This window comes from Ixodes scapularis, unplaced genomic scaffold, assembly GCF_016920785.2.
Source record: "Ixodes scapularis isolate PalLabHiFi unplaced genomic scaffold, ASM1692078v2 PGA_scaffold6__148_contigs__length_123643588, whole genome shotgun sequence".
Taxonomy (NCBI): Eukaryota; Metazoa; Arthropoda; class Arachnida; order Ixodida; family Ixodidae; genus Ixodes; species Ixodes scapularis.
Window position 1 is genome coordinate 4,564,004 of NW_024609881.1, and position 22,710 is coordinate 4,586,713.

General features: G+C 46.5%; 1 protein-coding gene across 2 annotated transcripts in view; it reads right to left on the reverse strand.

Moving 5' to 3' along the window:
- Positions 1 to 22,710, reverse strand: part of LOC8037775 (myocardin-related transcription factor A) — a 238,807-nt gene that overhangs the window by 3,913 nt on the left and 212,184 nt on the right. For both annotated transcript variants that reach the window (XM_040499811.2, XM_029993258.4), the window contains 11 exons: positions 21,541 to 21,724; positions 20,524 to 20,787; positions 12,891 to 13,040; positions 11,686 to 11,851; positions 10,877 to 11,087; positions 9,461 to 9,634; positions 8,824 to 8,946; positions 8,528 to 8,733; positions 6,756 to 7,008; positions 3,233 to 3,362; positions 1,095 to 1,203 (listed from right to left, as the gene is read on the reverse strand). In XM_040499811.2, coding sequence (XP_040355745.2) covers positions 1,095 to 1,203; positions 3,233 to 3,362; positions 6,756 to 7,008; positions 8,528 to 8,733; positions 8,824 to 8,946; positions 9,461 to 9,634; positions 10,877 to 11,087; positions 11,686 to 11,851; positions 12,891 to 13,040; positions 20,524 to 20,787; positions 21,541 to 21,724 — 1,970 coding nt within the window. The remainder of the gene's footprint in view (positions 1 to 1,094; positions 1,204 to 3,232; positions 3,363 to 6,755; positions 7,009 to 8,527; positions 8,734 to 8,823; positions 8,947 to 9,460; positions 9,635 to 10,876; positions 11,088 to 11,685; positions 11,852 to 12,890; positions 13,041 to 20,523; positions 20,788 to 21,540; positions 21,725 to 22,710) is intronic.

Genomic DNA, 22,710 nt, shown 5'->3' on the forward strand with positions numbered 1-22,710 from the left:
CAAGTTTCTAGGCCCCATTTTCTTACAGAAAGGGAGTTACGCTTTCTAATTTTACAAGAAAAAAACCGATGTGTGAAATACACCTCGGACGAAAAGTTTAGATTGTTACACGCAGGCGTCCATTTTAGACCCAGCCTGGTGACTTGGGTCACCCTATATATCCGCTAAATGGTGCAAACTACTAAGAATGGGTCCTATTTTCTCATTCACATTCTAGAAAATCACTCGTAACTCTTGAGTAAGGGAACGGTTTTTTCTAAAACTTTGGCATCTGGTCCGGACTGGTAGTGCTACATTTGGGTGTAGAATGAGCGTCGTTCGGCGATGCACACTTTATTTTTGCAGTGAAAAAAATGGCGTAAATCTTTTTTGTGGACATGCTGCCCGTACAGTGACTTAACGAATCAAACCCGCTTTAAATAATGAATTAGAATGAGATTTGCATGTGCAAACCAGATTTATAGTTTCGACTTTGCAGGATTCATGCACGATAAAACCTGCAATTTATAGCGAAAGTGAGGCCCGGTGGTAAATTTGTTTAGTGAAAATAGCAAAAAAAAAAAAAAAAGTCCAGAAAGTTACAAAAAAAATTTAATGACCCACAGGGAGCAAGCATTTTCCAAATCGAAGTGAAAACATGTTGTGGGCCATTATTTCACAAAACCAAGAAAGGCACAAAAGAAAAGAAGTTCTGACTTGGCTCTTATTTTCTCTTTTGCCCAAGCAAATGCCCAGATGGTCCACAAGAATGCTATGTAACTTTAACAAGGAAAAGGCTTAACTCCCATGGAGCCCTTGGCAAGTTTTGGTTTTTATTTGTAACTTTTGATGGAGGCAACCATTTCCTTCAATATTTTTGCGCAACAAATCTACCACCAATCCTCAGTGTCCCAGGGAGTTATGAAGTCGGCACGGCAAGCTCATTTTTGCTATTTATTTGAGGCAGGTTAGATCCATTGGAAGACACACTGCAGAAATGCATTTTTTTCTTTGTTTGCATAGCTGGGAAAGTTAGTACTTCACTCACAAAGCAATTATGTCCCAGCAAACGTTTTACCATAGCTGCCTTTGCAAAGTGCGGCCAGGGAACGTACCTCCGTTTTTAATAAGAATCTCCAGGACGTCGTCTACGTCCTTGCTTTTGACAGACCGCGACCGACCGGGCTTGGAACTGGCATGTGTCACCGTTGTCGAAGCAAACGGCTGTAAAGGAAATGTCCAGCGGGTCAGTTCAGTCCGTCAATCAGTAAATTTTTAGCTAGCCACAAGGGGTACATATATAACAAAAAAGTAATAAAAAAAAAAAAAAAAAAAAAAAAAAAAAGTTTTCTTAAGGCCAGCTGAACTAAAAAAAAACATACACATAAAGAAAAGACCATTCACACAGCATGAAGAAATTGCGGCTACAACAGCGAAGCAATCACAATTTCTGATTCCTTTTTGCACTTTGTCAACCGAAGTAGGTTATAACTAGGGTTCGGCGTTTTCGGTTTAAACCGATAAAAACCGATAAAAGTACGCCGAATCCATTTTCGGAAATTCGGTTTTAACCGAAAAAGGTCAGTTTTTAGGCTCGGCATTTTCGATTGAAACCGATAAAAATACGTCGCATTCATTTTCTAAAATTCAGTTTTAACCGGGAAAGCTCACTTTGACCTTCCAGTCCTACCGCAGAGCTGTGGCAAAAAAAAAAAAAATGGAACGACAGTGTTTATCGAAATGTGCCCGAAGTTATGGGATACACGGATGCCATCACGACGTTTTGGTTTGAATGTGCCGCATCATCGATCCGAACGTGAAGTCTGAAATGCCCCCTGACTCCCCATATACAAGCGTGTTTTTTAACTCGTTGTAAAGAAGACTGACTTAATTCAAGCTCTGCTTGTTATGTTGTGCTTCAATACGTCGCACCGTGTCTCTTTTGGTGGTCACAATTGGTTGATGGGCCAAATTTGGCTGAGGCAGCTCTTCATATCCTCAGCCTGCCAGTGTCCAGTGTTAGCGTTGTGAGGGCATTCTCGAAGCTCAGGGTTATATTAACAGGGAAGAAAGAGTGCGGATCAACGAGGAGAACTTGGGAATGTACATGTGTGTGTACTATAATAAGATCACGTAATCCTGACGTACAAACGGTAAAGTTCCATTTTTTTTTTTTGGAAATAGGCTTTATATCTGACTTGTCTGTACTTCTGTTTTCTTCTTGTTTCTTTTACAGTTGCACACATTAGCCAAATAAAGTGTCCATTTCTTTTTCAATGTATCTGTGCCTTTATTCTTTGAATGATCAAAAATATCAGAGCTACAAGAATCATCTGATCCGGTGACCGTTGGTGTTTATTGTATATACACTGAAAAACGCCAATAAAATTTTGTGGGTATAAATATACGCCGAAAAAAACCGAAAATTGAATTTTAAAATAAACACCGAAAGAAGTACGCCGAATTTTGAAAAAATAGAAACCGAAAACGCGGAACCCTAGTTATAACGAAGTAGCGGATATATCGGTGATTTCCGATTCCCGTTGACTTCGTTATAACCGGTCTCGACAGTATTTTATCCTTCTGACTTAGAGTCAAGTTCTCCCTTTTACAGAGATGCAGCTCGCATATGACAAGCTTTTTAACCCTGACCTCAACCTTTTTGTAAATATCTTCTGCCCTATGTGTCCTTCCTTCCCCTTTGTGCAAGTGTAACCTTCCTAACCCTATACCAGCTGTTTGGGTCAGAATGGATTGATTAGTAATTGGACTAATTGACAGAATTCATAAATTAAAAAGAAAAATATATGAAATCGGGTTTCCGTTTGAAATTGCAGCTCGCGACATATTAAAAAACCACGCAAAAAGACGGGACACAAAGTAGAAGAAGGACACGGGACATACGCTGTTTTCTTATCCCGTCCTTTTGCGCTGTTTTTTATATCGTTCAACAAACTGGCCCAGCAAGCTATCCTGCTACAGCTCACGACGTCGCCAAAAGGTCGAAGCCTTTGGTGCATATTCCCCAGAGGGTGCACCGGCGGTTCCCAGAGTTCCCAAATTTGCTCGGTGGTCCCCGACCCTAAATCCGGTTTAGGCTCCATTTTAGAAGACCCGAGCCATTAGTTAATGCGTGGCTATGAGCCCGACATTCCCTAGTGTTACCGTTTACGAGGCACAAGCTTCGGCAGTTGCCAAAGAGGACAAGGGACGCTGCGATGATGCAGGCCGATGAAGTGAGCCAGGGACTGACCTGTGCGTGTCTTGCCTTGTTCAGCTGCTTGGTGGCCTCGTCGTAGTCCGGGGGCTGCCTCCCCAGCACAAACTGGTTGGGAGACGCCTTGGGGGACAGCAGCGCCGACAGGTTGTTACACTGGGCAGACCTGCACCAAGATGGCCGAAGGCATCAGGAGTCCGGCCGTTTTAATGCACAATGAATTTAGGGGCTGGCTTCTAAAGGCTGCTTCACACACTCGCAACCGTTTACAACCTCTCGTGATATCTTACGAGAGAACACACTGGCGCCGTCTATGAAGTGGTCCTTGAGCTGCATTTAAGGGGGGACACTACCCAGAAAAAACAATTTCTGCAAAAGTGTTGATTTTGAAAAATGCCATGATTACATTCACCAACAGCTAGAGAGTATTCCCAGAAAGTTTCATTAGTTAGCACTAAATAGTAAATTTTTTATAAATTATTTTCTATGCACCAATGCTAAACAAAAGGTAGAGGTTGGAGCACTTTGAACGTGTTTTTCTCAGGTCAGCTTTTGGCAGCAAATCGCACCTTATTAAAACTATCGTTTCAGTAAGAAACTATAGAGAGTTAATATTTGCGGCTTATATGCCGCAATATTATGGACCCGGTTACTATGAACTTAGACTTTGCATCTTTGTGTTCCTTTATTATGAAAATTTTTAATTTTAAAAACTTGGTAATGATGAAAAAAAAAAGTTTTTTTTTTCATAAATTGTTTTTTGTTTGAAAAATGCATAATTTCTGAAATTTCTTTTTATAGTAACTGGCAACAGGTATTCCAGTATGCATTTCACCAGAAAAATATGTGATCATGAACATCATTTCTCAATGATAGATTCATTGAGCAGATTCCATGCAAAGTAGGCTTGTGCGAATAGTGAATTTTGAATTCGAAACGAATTCGAAGCGAATAGTGCTCTTGGCCGAATATTTTCGAATCGAATATCGAATAGTTTTTCCACACCTTTCACTACCTTAACATAATGCTAAGACAAAAACCCAGCTAAACTTGTGAAGGTTGTTCCACTTCATTTATAAGCCAAGTTTAATCTATCTGTATTTATGAACTGTGACCTCAGAAGGTCCGATGTCTTGGGATGGCAAATAAAAGATGCGCTTGACATAAAATGAATCCTATAGAAATGGGCAACTCTACCCATTCGAGTGAATTTATAAATCTTAAATATTCTTTCTTTAATTTCAAGTTAAAAAAGAATGAATTGCGCATGATGAATGCAGGTTGTAAGGGCATCTCTGCCTAACATATACTCTTGCGAAACAGTCAGTTTAATTTTAAAACTTTTACTATAATATAGATCCTGTAAAACCCTCAATGTTCGCGATCCCTTAACTTTCGCGAATTGAAAAATTCACGAAATTTAGAGGCACGCGAAAATTTCGGTCCTAAAGATTTTCAATGCAGGTCTCTGGAATTCGTGAAATTTAATGGCCGCAACTTGCCCTCTGTAAGCGATTCGCGAAAAAAGGGGCTGCGAAAATAAAGGGTTTTACAGTATACATATTCACAAAGTTTCCATTTATTTTCATATACAGCTGGCACGCGTGCACCATCCCACTTTGAATGTATGGTTTTCTTCCAAGCAGGAAATTGCGATATTCATACTTTTTTAAGTGTTGATTGCGGCGGGTTAGCCCCCTTAAGTGCCCTTCTCCTCAAGCACCGGTGTACTGCGGAGAAGCAACACCCGCAGAGCTCGCATCCACAGGTACTGCTTCTCCGCAGTGGACTGATGCTCGGCGAGAAGCGCACTCAACAGGGCTAACCCGCCGCAATCAACACTTCGAAAAACGTGAATAGTGCAGTTCTTCTCGAAGCGAATATCGAATAGGGTATAATTCGAAGCTACTATTCGAAATTTCGAATATTCGCACAACGCTATGCTTTACTTCGTTCTGGGGGTATAGTACCTTATAAAATTGGTTCACAGGTCTGAAACTTTACATGCCCTCCTTCTATATGGCTACAAACACCACCTGCAAATATCACGCCAATTGAGTGAACGGTTCGAAAGTTGACATTCCCAGGTAGTGTCCCGCTTAAATAGAGCGGAGGTTTTGAGGTATTTGCAAAACTAAATGTATGCACTAGCTACGAGGAATAGTCAGTTACAACGTCGTCAAAAGATTTTTGAGCCACTAAACAAAAGAATGATGTGCGGAAAAAATAGAAAATACGCAGAAATCCCTGGTGTTCCACAGCTATCTGATATATGGTGTTAAATGTGTTCTCTCGCTGTAAGGGATTGCAAGAGGTCGTAATGCATTCAATCATAAGCAGTCGCAGAATGTGAACCAGCCTTAACTCTAGAGCGTCGCGCAAGGTTGAAACAAAAAACACGGTAACACGGCCAGCTGTCCTTGCAAAAATCATTCTGACCCTCGGCGGGAATCGAACCAACAAACTATTGCTCAGTAGTCCGATGCTCCACCTGTATTTTGCAAAATTAGTAATTAATTAAGATTAATTAATGAACTTTTGAAATATTCAATTTAGAGAAAAAGTTCCAATGACAAAGTTCTACAGCGACCTCAGAAGCATCCTATTCAGTGGTTTTTATCACGAACACGGTTCTTTTTTCTGGGTTTTGAAAAAATCCCGCAAATTACGGGAAAAATTACGCGACTTTGTGCTTGCACGCCTTGTATTGCAGCGCTCAGCCGTGGCTCGAATAAACTAGGCCTGCATGCTGAATACAGCACTGTTGACAAAGCGCTGTTAACAAATTTGCATTCTTTCATTTTTTTTTTTTTTTTTTTTTTAAATACTTAGCGCATTTTTATGTAGCCCTCAGAAACAAATTGTGTTAGAGGTACCTTTTTATTTTGTCAAAATAAACATATGGTTCCAACTAGAAACCTGCTGAGCATCCTTGAAAACCCCTAAATCAGTCAATTTTAGGATGACCTAAAGCATGTGTGAAGCGTGGGAGTATGCTCAACTTTCCACCCATGCAGCATGCACGAGGCTGGCGAAGCAAAAGCGCGGATAATATTCTCATCGTTCGTGTTTCTGAAAAGACTAAACTTGTCTTCAGGACACACCTTATGTGAGTAGATCCCAAACTAGCCAAATAAGCTATGCACCCTTGAATTCAGTGAGCTACATCCGTATCTCTATCTACCAAAGTTAAGTTAAATTTGGTTCAACACTCTAGCAGACGCCACTGAACATAGTAGTCTAGCAACCTTCGGGGGCTTTTCTGCATCCTGTGTATGTTTCGATAGCCTGAAGCTGTTCAGGCCCAGTGGGCGTCCGGTGTCTCCGCTGTCAACGAGAAATTCAGCCGGTACAGCGCCACTTCTAGCCCTGGGTCTTTGGCGTGCATCGCGCAGTAGTGATACACGACCACACAATGATCCTTCAGATCGAAACGGGGAGGGGGCGGGGACTAAACCCAGGATCCCTGGGTCCCGCAGCGCGAGCTTTCGCTCCACGTGCTCCGAGGCGTAAAGGTTCAAAAGGAACGAAGAGAGGAAGCAAAGCCCGAGGCACCGACCTGGACGCGTTGTTTGCGCGGCCGGGATGCTTCCCCTGACAGTAGGCGACCGTGCGTGCGCTGCTCCCTCCGCGGTCGGCCGGCGAGCCGGCGCCTATGTGGTTGTTGTTGGTGTCTCCGTTGAGCGCCAACGCAGCAGCCAGGTTCTGCTGCTGCTGCTGCTGCAGGAAGTTGGCCAACGACGCCTTGACCGACGCGGACGAGGGAGACGACGACGCGGGACCGTTGGGGACGACGCTGGGACTGGCGCAGTCTGCGAGTGGTCGACCGATGCAGGGCGTCAGTATCGCGTAGCTCACGACGGCAATGGTGGAGCGCCTAGGGTCAGACCCGAGGTTGCTTTATCCTAGAGCCACCACATAAGCTACGTAATGACATTTCGCCTGCGTCGTTGCATACAATATTTGCTTACAAAGGGCCAGCCGAACAAAGATTATATAACAAACAAAAATGCACCGTTCACACTGCTGCATCATTGTTGCCAGTTGTCTAAAGGCTTGTTTGGACACTTGCTCGATTGCTCGTGGGTTCGAATCCCGCCTAAAATTCTTCAAATTTTTTCTTCAAGGCAAATGAATCACTTTTTGAAGAGAAATCATCTGAGACATGTGGCAACCTTTAATTTGTACTACATGTCATGTTTTCACTTTCATTCCACGCATGATGTCGCGTTTCATGCAAGTGTTGTGGGTTGTTTAAAATTCACGCGCGCAGTCATATGGCTGTGATGTCATGACCCTATCGACCAAAAAGGATTTTCCCGTTCCGCTGACGTCGGCTTTTCTGCCACACAAGCTCTAAGGCTGTTGCATTAAAATAAAAAACCTCACGCTATGTGGGCAGATCCCAGAGGCAGGGAAATACCGGTGCCATTGCACTGCCTCTGGGATTGGAGCGTATAATTCACTGTACAGCCGACTTCCGTTAATTCGACCTTGGTGGAACATGCGAAATCGGGTCGAATTATCCGAAAGTCTAATTAAAAGATGCGTGCAAAATTCTGAGTATCCGGCACTTTAGCGCCGGATACTGTTAAATGTTAGCGCAAATGCGCTAACATTTTTGTAGTGAGCCGCCGCACAGCGATGGCTGCATATGTCCTTTGCGTGTTCGGTGTGACAACAGCGACAGCTGTCACCGTTGCAACACCGCTGCGGAGCAGCAGTCATTGCTCCGCAGCGGTGTTGTAACAATTGTGTAAGCCGGTGCCGCTGGCAACCATTGCAACATCGTTGTGGAGCAGCGCTCGCTGCTCCACAGCGGTGTTGCAATTCTTGTTTTCTGTTGAGACCCAGCCATGTCCCGTGTCTCAACACGTGCTCTCTTTATCTCTATCTTCATAATTTGGCGCGCACATCAGTATTTGAAATCAGGCTTTTCGCCGACGGGCGTGGCCAGTCAAATTAACTGCTATTTTAAATTTCAAGAACAAAATAACGAGTTTATTTTTTCTATAGAAATGTATGGGCTTTTGCCAGGACTCTTGAACAGTGTCAAGTTAAATGATAGGTCAAATTAATGCACGTCGACTGCGTATGCATATTTTATGACCTTTTGGAACTTGTTTTGGATAATACGATATTCAAATGGTATGTTTTATTTTTCAGGTCCTGTGAAAGACATATCAACGAGATTCCAGTATGCATTAAAATTACATTACCAAAAAAAGACTGGTCAGAAATCATCCCAGGTGATAGCCACGACCCTCCCCCCTTTTCCCAAAAAGAAACAAGTATTTGCCTTCCACTTCTTTCTATGAAAATAGAACTCACTCTGTTGAACCATTTGCTGGTGCTGCTGATGCTGCTGCTGCTGTTGTTGTTGCTGCTGTTGTTGTTGTTGCTGCTGTTGTTGCTGTTGCTGCTGTTGTTGCTGTTGCTGCTGCTGAATCTTGTTTTGCAGATGCTGCTGCAGTAACTGCCGCTGAAGAGCCTTCGTGTCAGCTACGGCAGTCGGCAGAACTCCGGTAACAGTTGTCCTGATTTTCGAAAAATTCAAGAACAAAAACACAAAACTATAATTTTCTCGACAAGCTCCCCAACAAAGCACGTCGCGACAAATCACCTACCCGTTGAGCAGCGAAGTGGCGGGTGGAGTCACTGTAGCCTGAGCCGAGGGCGTCAGCGTCAGCGTGAAGCTCGTCAGTGGGGACGTGCTGAATGGAACCTGGTGCTGCAGCTGAAGCTGGGACCTGTGCAATGCCAACACTCATCTTCACTTCGATGCACGCAGAAAAGACCATGCAGAGAAAATGGGCAACATGCAGAGAAAACATGTGTAGGCGACTAGACGGCCTGAATGTCTCCGATGGCCGATGCCACGGTTTTAGACTACCTGGTCTGGAATCTTTCCCTCATACTGTGGGAAAGTTCTCCCTAGTGACAAATTGAAGCACCAGAGGTGCACTGCCAACATTAAGAGTCAGCCAATCAGATCGCTCGAAGAACCTAACATATGGACGTGGGTTCAAAGAAGCCAGCACATAGAAAGTCACTGGATGAGTCTATCCTTTCGCAAAACCCCACAGACCCGTTGGAAAAAGTGGACGATTGGAAACGCCGTCTACACTCAAGAGCCAGGGGTTGTATTATTTCGGAATAAACGAAATGCAACGTGAAGTGTGCTACGTTGGCTTTAAAAAAATCATCAACACAAGTCGCTAGTTTATCTCAAGACGCACGAGCAACCGAGGTTTGCCGCTGTACCTCTGAAGCTCCCTCTGCAGTTCCTGGATGCGCTGCTGCTGAAGCCTCAGCAGGTCCTCCTCGTGGGCGGACAGCTCCGCGTCGGCCATGTTGGTGCTCTCGGCAGGAGAGCCTTGCTGCTGCACCGAGTCTGGGGCGCCGTCCACCTCCATCAGCACAACCGAAGGCGGATTGCTGGTCGAAAGAGAGCCAGACCCTTTGTTGCAGCCTTTCCTGTTGTTTCGTGACCCCGTGACCAACGTCAGGGTCACGTCGATTGGAAAAGCAGTAAGAAAAGACTGATCCTCAAGCCAATTGTTACCAAGAAGCAGTTCGACAGGCTCCATTAAATGTAACAGACTGTGGAGCGGGGCTGGTGGAAAAGACAACATTTGCGTCCTGCCGCCCGCATGCACACTACATGACATCTGTGGCATATGGTTCAGCATGATCATGACGACATGGGAGCAACGTTGCCCGCCGTAAATAAGGTTTCAGTTTAAGTTTGCGATGATTTTTCAAGAACAATTGCACAAATAATACTTATTTTTCATAGCAGTAGCTGCATGTACAAATGCAAGACCTCACTTTGGAGCAGAGGCACTGCTCTCCCTCTCACCGTCGTTTCTCACACATGGCAAGGCTCTCTCTCTTGGTCCCCCCTCTTCCTTCTCTTCTCCCTTCTCCCCTCTCCCCCTCCCTCCCTCCCTCCCTCCCTCCCTCCCCGTAGGCCTCTGCTGTTCCGAAAAACCCACATAATCACAAGGAGAATGCTTTTTTTTTGCCTTCCCATCGTTCCTGCCACATCCACGTACCTTCTTACAACAACCTCCCTTCCCTCCACCCCACTCCTCGTCCCTCCCCTCCCTCCTCCCTTCCCTCTATCCCTCTCGTCCTGCAAGCTCCTTTGCAAAATACCCACACGGTCGCGATGTGCGGACATGCTCCCTCGCCTCCCCACTGCCGCCGCCCAAGGTTCCATCCTCGTGCGCTGTCCGCACCTCTATGGATCAGTTTGCATACATAATTTCGCTTCTTCCGCCGCAGGTGCAGTCACGGGCACTCCCGTTACGATAGAGCGTTTCAGCAAAAAAAGAAGCACGTCTCTGTGTCCCTCTCTAACACATGCAACATCTCTCACAATTGTTCCACCAAAGCCCCATCTCACATACGTCCCCTGCATCAATTCCACTGAAAGCAAAGAGCCCAGAGAAATTGTAGAGCACACTGGCTGAAGGCTAATCTCCTTAAACATGCTTTCCACAATGCAGCAGTTAGTGCTGTCAGTCAGCACACATTGGGTGGTCGTATAGAATTTTCTGGAAAGCAAATTAATTAGAGCCATTTATGGCTCCTTTTTGACGTATGATCAACCATTATAATGAAAGGAATTGACTGGAGTTGCTTTGGAAGACTCGAGGGATGTGGGAAGCTCACCCGTCGTGAAGGTCCGCAGAGAGCGACGGGGACTGGGGGGAGCCCTCCGAGGCGTCGGTGCGCTCCACCGAGGCCGGGCTCTGGTCCGCCAGTCCCGAGCCCAGGGCGACAAAGCCAAAGTCCGAGAAAGGCTTGAGCCGCTCGATGAGCTGCGGCTTCGAGCCCGACACGGGCAGGTTGCGCCGCTTCAGCTCCGCCTTCAGGTCACTCACTGCACACGAGGTCCAAGGGGACTCACTCCTCTCTCTCCCTCTTTTCCCCCAGAGGCCAGAGATTCACCGAAATCAATTTCGAAAGCTGGGAGTTTTACGCGCCAAAGCTCATCCAGCATGATTATATGGTGGCCAATTTGGGCATCATATAATCATGAAAGGCCCAACTGGGACATTTAGTGCATTATGTAATCATAAAAAGCCCAATTAGGAAATTTCCATATTTCTGGCCCATTTAGGGCATTACGTAATTATGAAAGGCCAATTTAGGGCATCATATAATCATGAAAGGCCTAATTAGGGCACTTACACAATCTTGGCCCATTTAGTGCATTACGTGTTCATAACAGACCCAATTAGGAAATTTACGTAATCCTAGCCCATATAGGGCATTATGTAATCATGAAAGGCGCAATGAGGACATTTACACAATCCTGGCCCATTTAAGGCATTATGTAGTCATAAGAGGCCCAATTAGGACATCATATAATCATGAAAGGCCCAATTAGGACATTGACGTAATCCTGGCCCAAGTAGAATGCTTGCCCTATCCTGGCCCAATCGAGGCAGCCACATAATCACAGAAGGGCTCCTGACCTTTCATGTCCTCCAGCTTGGACCGCTGTCGGGGTGCCTCCGGCACTGTGGCTGCCACGGCAATGGGTGGCGAGGGTGCCACGGGAGGAAGGGGTGGCGGGGGAGGAGGACTGCCCAGGTGTCCTACGGGAGCCTGCACAGCCTCGCAGGGGGCAGCCAGGGGCTTCTGAAGAAAGGGACGTCACCCACACACGTCAGCTACCAGTCTCAACGAGCGGTTCATACACCCCAACACTAACAGCTAGAGCAGAGGTTCTTAAACTGGGTTCCTGGGAACCTAGGGGTTGGTAGGAACCCATCAGACATCACTGTAAAGCCCATTGTGCGCTAGAATGCGGGATCCTCGTTGCCCGTGTCGGCAGCTACAGCGAGGCAGCTTGGGTTGTTTGCAAAAACACGACGGACCAATGCGGCAATATAGGTTTAACCTAGGGCCAGGCCAGGCAGTGGGTTTCCTAAGCTTCCAATTATTCAATTACTGCTTCGATCGCAATCAATATTTTCTTTTAACCAGTTAACCAGTCGTGTTTTATAGATCGATGTGGCATATTAATCGACATATGAGAGGGTTACCTTCTCTAATAGGCCCCCAGCCCTAGTTTCTCACTATGACAATAGGCTGCATTCCGACACCTCCACCCAGATAACGGAGCCGTGGTGTTGAATGTTTGGCATCACCAGCGAGGGGCAGAGACTGGATACATCAGTTCCAACCAATCACCGACACAGCACTCGTGTCGAATCTTTCGAGGCCCGTGAATAAGGAAGCTAGTGACATCTTCACCCTCCTCCGGCGCATGCACTTTTTAATGCACATGCAATAACTATCCCAAGTTCAAAGAAATGTTCAAAGAAAGGCGTCAAAATTCGCGATGATGCGCTTTTGGCATTACTCGACTGGCGACATGAGCTCCTGGCGTCCACTGCACTCTTGACATTATGGGCGTTACTCCTTTTTCCTTCTCCCTCATGCACTCTTTCACCTTTATGTGTTGCTTTTTTGCCATCGCGTGTCGACAGCAGAGCAACCTGGACCACTCCCAGTTAGCAGGCAGCAAAACGATTTCGTTAAAAGGAGCTCTACAATCTGTGCCTCACATTGGCCCTCTCCAGGTGATGCCAAACATTCGGCATTACGGCTTTATCTAGGTATTAATACTGAGCGAGAAGACGAGGGAAGGGTGACGGAAAGAGGGGTCACTGACCTGTGTGGCTGGCAGCAGGATCTGTGGGTACTTCTGCTGCCACTCTAGCTGCCACTGGAGGAACAACTGCTGCTGCTGCAGCAGGAGCTCGTAGGACGACTCGGCAGAATTGGACGCCGTTGCGTGGTTCTTCTGGGCATTGGGTGGACCCTGCCAGGGAGATGGAACAGACGACTTTCTGAACACGGCTCAGAGCTATTTCGCAAACAGTTTACTGGACACCTCAAACAACGCAAGATTCCGTGGAGTGGCCAATATGTAATATACTGAAGCGAAATAATCCTCTTCCACTGAACATTCTAAAACGGGGCAGTCGACTAATAAGGGCCAGCACATCTGGACTCTTTAACATTCCCCTAAGTCATTATGCATGTGGTCGGCAACTTTTTCAATTCTGCAGTACTAAAATCTTGGATACTTTACCATCTTCAGTCACAAATTCGTGCAACTTTAACAGTTCCACGTTTTTTAAACGGGATACGTCTACGGTCACCTTGAGGCTCATTTACTTATCACACTGTAATTCTTCATCATTGTCAAAACATGAATGCCATTATGTATTTCATGTGTACCATTTTTACATTATGTAACTATTTCATAACCTGATATTTTGTTGATTGCTATGTATTTTCGACATTTTCATCAGCAGCGACTGTCATCTTAATATTTTACTGAAATGGGCAAAAAAAACTAGCCAAATTGGCTACAAGCCCAATGATCTTCCAGTAAACTGTAAGATGCACTTAATGTAATAAAAACCATCGATTTATTGATTGACACTGCTTCTATTCTCAACTGTGAAGCCATCAAAATGATCCCTGGTAGCATATAAAGTGAGAAAAATGGCATTCTAAATATAAAAATTAACGATTGCCATGGTGAATCTTGTGTTCCAGAAACTAATCCTGTACCCGCATAACAATTGAGACAAGATTCTCAACAGCAGCACTAACATTCTAAAGAAAGAAGTGTATGTTCGAGTGGCACAGCTTATACTACAAGTGGCTACACTATGTAGTATATTCTACTAAAACACTAAGGTGGACTAGTTGGTTAAGCATATAAGATATACAAAGCACAAAGAACAGATAGGGGCACAAGTAAATAAAGGGAGCTGCCCTCGTGTCATCGTCCTTATAACTTAAGTTTGATATGCAGTATCCTCATTTGAAGAGTATTTTCAACCATGTTCCAAGGTTCCTTTCAGGGATGTTGAAATTTGCCAAATAGAACTAAAGGACACACATTGAACAAGGACGAATGAATGCACGGTACCACAAATAGTACCGGCACTAACTTGGAAGATAGCATAGGTTAGTGCTATCTTCCAAGGTAGTCCTCCTTGTAGTATCGGTACCTTCATTTATCCTTGTCTTCTTTGTGCTGTTCACTTCTACACGTCAAGTTGCCAAATAACTATCACAAACCAAGGTGTTTGAATTTGGTTTTGGCAAAACTATGACATCCCAGAAAAAACTAAAAGAACTGTTTCAGAAACCCATTTCGCAGGCCTAAGCTGCAACAGGATGGCCAGTTTTAACCAAAAGTAAAAACACAAAATCATGCATATTGTTAATGTTGAAAAAAAAAAAAAAAAAAAAGGATATTGCCTAGCAATTTAAAAAATGAGTACCCCCCCATTCCACTCCAACTCCATTCCGGGGAATTAGAGTTTCTGGTAATTTCATTCCTTTCAGCTCCTAGGAATGGAGACACTTTGCGCAATTGGCTAAACCGTTCCATTTACATACGTGCCAAGTTCGGAGAAACCACATCTGGGAGAATTTCTTAGCGAGGGGAATACATATTGATAACAAATGTACATTAAGACAACTTCACTACATTTATATTGCATTGCTCATGTTAGTGAGATACAGTTGGGCCTTGCTCTCATTGCAGCTGTTGCATGTGTGTTTACCTGAGTGTACCTGCCATGCTCCCTGCACAAGCCTTATTGGCTTATGCGGGCCCACATTGCAATATGTTAAAAACTACAAATAAAATTATGTATGTATGATTGTTTGTTGCAATGGCAAAGACTCCTTGTTTAAAGAGATAAGACGATTTTATTTAATTTTTTTAAATGGCATTTTTCGGCTTGTTGGGAACCCAGCACGCTGCCTAATTTTTTGTAGACATTTGTGACGCGTATTTCTGTGCATACGAAAGAACTGAAGAAATCAAAACTGAACTATCTTCATCCTCATTTCTGGGCCTCCAAAAACGGAGGTGACGTAGAGAGTGACATCAGGCGTGAATAGTCGATATCGGTAGTCTTTAGGAGATCGAGACTCTGGTTACCGCGGTGGGTTATAGCAGCGCGGTGGCGCAGTAGTTTCGTTGAATCTGTCAACATGGACAACAATGCCGCTCTCGCGAGCGAGTTCGAGCTTCCTTCACCTGCTCTTCACGCAACAAAATGGCAGACCCCACGAGACGGTGGGAGACGGAGTGTCGACGCTCGTTGAGTGTGGCCCATAAAGCCGCTCCGGCGACACCTATTTCAGGACAAAACCGCACCTTCCCCGAACGGGGACCGGAGACGGTGGAAGATCGTGCCATGCGCACTGGGGGCCTCGAAACAACGCAGAGGCAAGCGTAAGAGAAGGTGGGCCTTTCCTCCCGGGGGGGCCTACGAAGGCCGGGTGACCTCGGCCCGCCTAAGCGGTGGCAAGGCCACCGTCTGAGCGGGGCGACGGGAGCCTTCGGCATCTCCGGGCTGTCACGATACCGACGGGTGCGTGCACGCGGGAGGAAAACACGGCCGCCTTCTCTTCGGCCGGAGCACCACGAGACGCCCTCCTGGCAAGGCGCCAGGTCCACTCCCCACTCCCAAGATACCGACGCAGGGACAATGCCGTCTGCTCAGACACGGGGCTGGAGGGGAGAGAGGAGGCCCTATAATCCCCGAGGCGACATTACCCGAGTAATGAGCGCCGGATCGGCCCACTTCCTCGGCTTGGCACGCGGACCTGACAGGACACTCGAAATAATCTCTCGGGACCCGGCAACGAACGCGGGCAGAAAGACATCGGCAACACGAATAAAGAAGGATAAAAAGAGGGGATGTGCGGGAAGCGGGTCACAAGCGCAATCGAGGCCAAACGGGCCGTCCGACCCCGTATCGCGGGCTCCCATCGCGCCGCTTTGTGCCGCGGTTCCGGGAAGACTGCTGCCGCCGCACGAGGCACGCACGGGTGGAAGACGACGGTTGCATGCGTTGGGTAACGAGCCGTGGAACGAGGGCCTGGCAGGCCAAGAGCGGCCTGTTCTAGTTAAGGGGGGACACTATCTGGGAATGTCAACTCTTGAGCCGCTCACTCCGTCGGTGTGATATTTGCAGGCGATGTTTGTAGCCACATAGAAGGTGGGCATGCAAAGTTTCAGCCCTGTGAACCAATTTTATAACCCCCAGAATGAAGTAAAGCAATACTGTTGCTTGTAATCTGCTGAATGATTCTACCATAAAATCCCGCGTATCCGCCCATTCCACATTCAGCGCCCATTACCACATTTGTAAGATCCGAGTGAATACGCACGGTACGTTTATGTGTAAAATTGATGACTGGACAAGCGCCCATCCCCCATTTTTTTGCAATTATCTCCAAAGTTTCAATGGGCGCTTGCCCAGCATTTTACGGTATCATTGAGAAATGGTGTTGATAACCACATATTTTTCTGGTGGAATGCATACTGGAATACCTGAACATGAAAATACAAAATCTAAGTACATGGTAACCGGCTCCATAAATTTTCGGCACACAAGCCGCAAATATTAACTCTCTCGATAGTTTCATACTGAAACAATAGTTTTATTAAAGTGAAATTTATGCCAAAATGTGCAACGGAGAAAAAAGCATTCAAAGTGCTCGAACCTCTACCTTTTCTTTAGCATTGCTGGACTGAAACTAATTCATAAAAAATAACTATCTAGTGTATACAAAATTAGCTTTTAGGGAATACTCTCTAGATCAGGGATTCTCAAACTTTGTGGTCTCGCAGAACCCCAGGAAGCCTCAAAAACGGTCGTGGAACCCTACCCCCCCCCCCTCTCTCTATATTTGCCCACCGAAAAGCAACAGATGCACAATTGTAGACAATTTTGCTTGTGTTGCTTCCCCAATATCCCCGCCATATCAATCGCGATGTCAGTAGAAAGTGAGATGAAGGCGCTTTGCATGGTCCTGCCGCGCACCCTGCGGCATGGGGGGGGTTGCAATATGGGTGTTCGCGGAACCCATGAGACCAGCTCGTGGAACCCCTGTGTTCCCCGGAACCCAGTTTGAGAACCCCTGCTCTACATGTTGGTGGATGTAAATGTGGCATTTTTCAAAATCAACTTTTTTTTTGCAGAAATATTTACACCAAAGCTGTAACAGCTTCGCAGTAAATATTTCTGGAAAAAAGTTGATTTGTGCTAGGATTGAAAAAAATGTATCCATGGATGTTAACAAAAATAACTCCCGTTTAAACAGCACTCCTTCATTCCGACTGGTCATGGCAAGTAAAAATAAAAAAACTTTCAGCCTTTGCACTCTGGTGAAGAAGGAAGACCAGCGGAACTCTACAATGGCCGGCCACAAGTCGGCAAGCCAGAGTGCAGAGCCGTATATGGGGAGAGTTTGGCCAGTCTAATCTCGCTGCCAAAACGCCCTCCTCCCGAGTGAGCAAGTCAGCTTGCGGCGCAAAACGAGAGGCATCAGCGCGTGCACGTGAACTCCTGGCTGCTCCCAGCTAAGCGGGAGGGCCGCCATTTTTATTCATTCGCCCGGCGGAAATCATAGCGGAATGCATGGCATCGACATCAAAATTTCGGTTTTCTTTTTTTATTTGGCAGGCTACGGCAAGAAAATGATATAGTGTTATTCCTCGGTGGCTTAAAGAGCTAACGAATAAAGTTTCTCCATGTTTGAAAGCAAACCTTTTGTTCGGGAGAAATAGAAATAAGCCCGTAGCAGATGACGCATAGCCTCAACAGTGCCCGGCGCGCCGACAGCGTTGTGTCAAAATGGCGGTCGTCTCCTCTTTGCTCCCTTCTTTCTCTCTCGCTCCTTCGGCACTCTCCTCCCTTTCCTTCACTTTTCTCCTCTACAACGCCTTTGTCGCCTCACCCACTGGCCAGACTCTCCCAATATATGCCTCTGCCAGAGTGGAAAGGCTGCCCACATCTAGGAGCAACGGAGGCAACCAGATACGTGGCTTGCCGCCGTCGCTCACAGATGGCGGTAGGTGTCCATAGCTCGGTGTCTTTATTTCTTCGCGGGGGACACGATCCTGGGGAAACTAGCCCGTAACACCTCCCCTGTAAAAGAGGGGGCAACCTGCGTGAGTCAGCCTTCCTTGGCATCATTAGATAGTGTGGTCCTGATCCCTTTTTATCACCTACGGTCACTGGCTTATCTCAGCTAAAAGTGCGCTGTGACCAGGCTGAGGGCAGAACGCGCCCATTTAACCTTCCTTTTTTTCCCTACCACAATGCTGATAAAGAGCCCAAGTCGCTGTAAAACCTAGAATAGTCGTATACCAACAAGTATACCAGAACGTGTATCGACTTCACAGTTAGCAATAACGTATCCAAAGTCAAAATACAACCAATGGCGGTTTACCATAGTGACCATAAGACAATGATCACTTTAGTCGCTAAGAATTAAATAAAGACAATTAAGCAATGAAGTCGTGTACGTGACTTCATTGCAGTCATATGTAAATCGTATAGCCATACAGTTGTCGTAAAGACAACAGTCTCGCTGGTCCTCTATCTTCACGTGAACTGGGTGGGCTCCACGACCTTTTGTTTCTAGGTAGTAATGCCAGATTTGGGACGAGTTACAGCCCGACCCTCGGGCCACCAAGAATCTTTGGCTCGGGAAATACTGAAGTTGACAGTTAGACGCGGATATTGCGAGACACGTGGGCCTAAGAGTGGGCCGCAGCCAGGGCCACGGAGAATCCGCAGCTTTCGGAGAATCGAAGTCGACATTTGCGTACGGCTGTCGTGACACTAAAAAATGTCCAAACTATGTCTCTGTTGGCACCTAGCAACCAGACAGTGGCATAATTTCCGAGAAATTCTCCAACTGCGGAGGGCACTTGTGAGGGTAGGGTATGTTGAAAGTCGCATTACGTAATCTGACAAAATATATTCCCAAAGCAGTAACGAGACTCACGTTTAAAAACTAAACGATCCACACTGCAGAATTTTCAAAGAGAGGAAAACACTCTTCCGAGCGCCATCCGCAGTCAGCACCGGTAACACAGAATGGGATAAAACGTTGACGAGACCTCCGACACGTCTTACGCCATTTTTAGAGGATGGTCGTGGGTTTTTACTAGGTCCCGAGAATATTCGCAAAGTACCAGAGGCCCTAAGGTTACCCGTGCCCGATGCCGCTTAAATAGAGTCGGTACGGATATCGCCTCGGGCAATTTGTGAGCTCACTTTCTGGCTCTGGCAAAGTTAAATAGGCACATAAAATAACTGGGAAACATAATATGGAGAGCAAGTCATCCGCTTCTTGCACAGGGTGACGTCAGAACGACGCCACGCTCTGATAGGCTCCGATCGAAAGGACAGTGGGTAAACCTCAATGCTAGATGCCTCGAAGTCTACCCACTATTTTTTTTCAATCAGACAAGAAGGGCTCGGCCAACTGACATCGTTGCAACTCCTGTGCAAGAAGTGGATGAACTTGCGTTCTGGATAGGTTGTCTCACTCGATACAATAGGATAGACTAAGACAAACCAAACCTTAAGGCCCATTCAAACACTTGCATTTGCTCACTACGAGAGAATACACTGCAATGCAGGTGCCATCTATGAGGTGACCCTGGAACTGCATTTTACTAGAACGCAGTTCTCGCATCATTCATAAATGTACATACTATTTATGAGAAACGGTCATTTATAACATTGCCAAAAGTTTTTCGAGCCAAAATAAAAGGACGATGCGCGCAAAAAATAGAAAACAATTGGCAGACACATTTAAGACTGCTTACGTGTGGGAATGCAAAAGCATTCTAGTCCCTTTGGTGAAATGTTTTCAAATGATGTTTTAGGCGTGCATTAAGAAGACACAGCACCAAACAAATCAGAAAAGTGACGCGCGGGAGGCAGTGCGCTCATTTTATACGCTTATGACGTAGCACCATCTCCTCCCCATTGGCTGCGCCGTAACGTGCCCAATAACGCATGCACTAGGCACACCTTTAGTCACCCAGAACCGTAAAGCCGCCGTGGCGTCGGGGAAGCGTGCTCGTCTCATACCCTGGAAACCCGAGCCATCAATTTGCTTTGTTTACAGGAACCTCCCTGAGAAACTAGACGTCAATCCGAGCATTTTCGACGCGCTTTTACTCTTTGAGTCGTCGGCCATTTTTGACACCATCGCTCGGTCACGTCGCCGCCGCCACCACCGGATTTTCACATAATGGGGCATAAAATGCTTTTGCGTTATTATATGTGGAAACGCAAAGTGTTCTACAGTTACTTGATTGATTGCGTCAACATGTTCCCTCGTCACGAGGGATCCCAAGATGTTTTAAGGCACTCGGTCGTAAGCCAGTTGCAAGTGTGAACCACCCTCAAACCAGTTCGCACTGACAGGAGAGGAAGCGAAACGGCCGAGACACTCACCTTGTACTCGTGGAATTTGATGGTGCGAGTCTTTGGCTGTGCCTTCGACTTGGACTTCTTGCGTGCCGCCTTGCCACCACCGGCCTGCGGCTGCGCCGCCGTGGTCGAGGGCGGTGCCACCGTTGCCGTCGCTCCCGCCAGAAACACCGTAGCCGTCGGTGCCGCCGTCATCGCCGTGGCGGCACTCAGCAGCGGCTGCAGCGTCGGCTGCACCAGAGCGGCCGTGGTCGTGGCTACGACTTGCTGCTGCTGCTGTTGCTGTAGCTAAACGCGGTGACAGAAAAAGATGCTTTAGCCTCCCCCGTGGTATGGACGGCTAGACTGGAGCTATAGCCACTAGGTAAGCTTCACTTCAGAATAACAATGCTTCGGTTACCCTGCTGCTTAAAATCATAGTTAACAGTTATCCGGAGCTTCACCTGAAATCGCAAGGACCGCTTTTGCATTCTCCAGAAGCGTTCAAACTGTGTGTGACAGAGCGCAACAGTATTGCCCGAGTTTTCCGACACCGTATCTGAAGCCATGGAAGCAACATTTTCTAACGGTACCCCGCCACGCACTAGGGCACGAAGTGCCAACGTCCAGAAGACAGTCGGAGAGTGTCGATACTGTCAATGTGGCCTGTTTAGTGGCTCTAGCCTATGCCAGCGCAAAGGGCTACGTCGATGTAAAAGGCAAGACGCTCCCACACTAGTAGGACCGTTTCGGTATTTTGGCTCAACACTCGAATGCTGATAGGAGCGTCTTGCGTACGGCAACTCCATTATAATCACTGACAGAATGAGAAAGCCAGGGAGAAGTTTCAGTTGTTCCACATCCAGTGCGAGCTTCCTGCTTTGGATGACGCTTGGTCGTCTCGTAAGCCTCGAGCATGCCCACAAAGCCAAAGTGTGGCAAGATGCTGGACATGTAGCATTAAAGAGAGATGGCCTACCGTTCTGACCTTATCAGTGAGCATAGACATATTTTACATCTAAAACGATAGCTTTAGCAACGATTCTATCGTGACGTGCTCACCTGGTGGGAGGCGCAAAGGGAAGCCAGTGATGCGGCGGCCAGCGCCGATCCGCCGAGAGGTGCCGGGGGTGGCGCGGGCGCCACGGGAGGCGACGACCGCGGACTCGCTCCGGAGGCCGACCCAGGAGAGCCCTCGTGCAGGGTGGAAGAGGACGACGACTCCGACAGGTCCATCGAGGGCAAGCTGCAAGAGCCGAGAAGGAGGGGGAGCAAGACTGGCCTTAGCATAAAGTCCACAAAGTTCCAAAACCAGAATGTAGCTCATTACAAGACAAATGAAAGTGTTCTTTCAATACCGAACATTACAGCTATCTTGGGAAGCGGGAGACAATCCAGTCCAAAAAGCCCAAAACAATGTTTGGCAGACGTTGGGTATGCTCGCCGTCGTAAGGTCGTGACCTTGGTCATTGTTTACCCCCTCACAGGTGGCACTCCTAGGTCGGCACCTTTAGACTTGCAAGTCTGTCGTGTTTTCTGACCAAAAACGAAAGCAAAGCGTTATAAGGTTGGCTTCCATAACATGAGTGTAAAGTTACAAAACAAAGCATCGCAGAAAAACTGTCCCACGCTTGCTAAATTTAGCGTATTTACATCTAGCTGCATCCCATTACATCTAGCAAACCCCGCCAACTTTCGCTCACTAATAAGAAAGTCTAGGATTGTGAAAATATCAGAATTTTCTAAATGCTGTTTCGAATAACATGCCATTCGATTTTTGCTTAGAGATGAACTGCGATATTCATATTTTTAAAAGTGTTGATCAGGGCAGCACCAATGCACCGCAGAGAAGCAACACCCGCGAAGCTAGCTTCCGCAGGTGTTGCTTTTGCGCAGCGCACTGGTGCTCAGTAAGAAGCGCGCTCAATGACGCTAGCCTGCCGCAGTGAAAACTTTGAAAAGTACAAATACCGCAGTAGCGTGCTTAGAAGAAAAGCACACTTTCAAAACAGACAGTGCACCTGGCATATTTAAAAAGAAACGTTAACTTTGTGAATGTTGATATCTGCACCATGGTGTTCAACTGAACCCAAACCGAACTGGAATAATGACCGGTTCAACTCCCTGATCTACACTGCAGTAAAATTTTCAGAATTAAACTGTGGCTATTATGCAAGAGTATGTGTTAGGCAGAGATGCCCTGACAACCCACGTAAATCATTCAAGATGGTC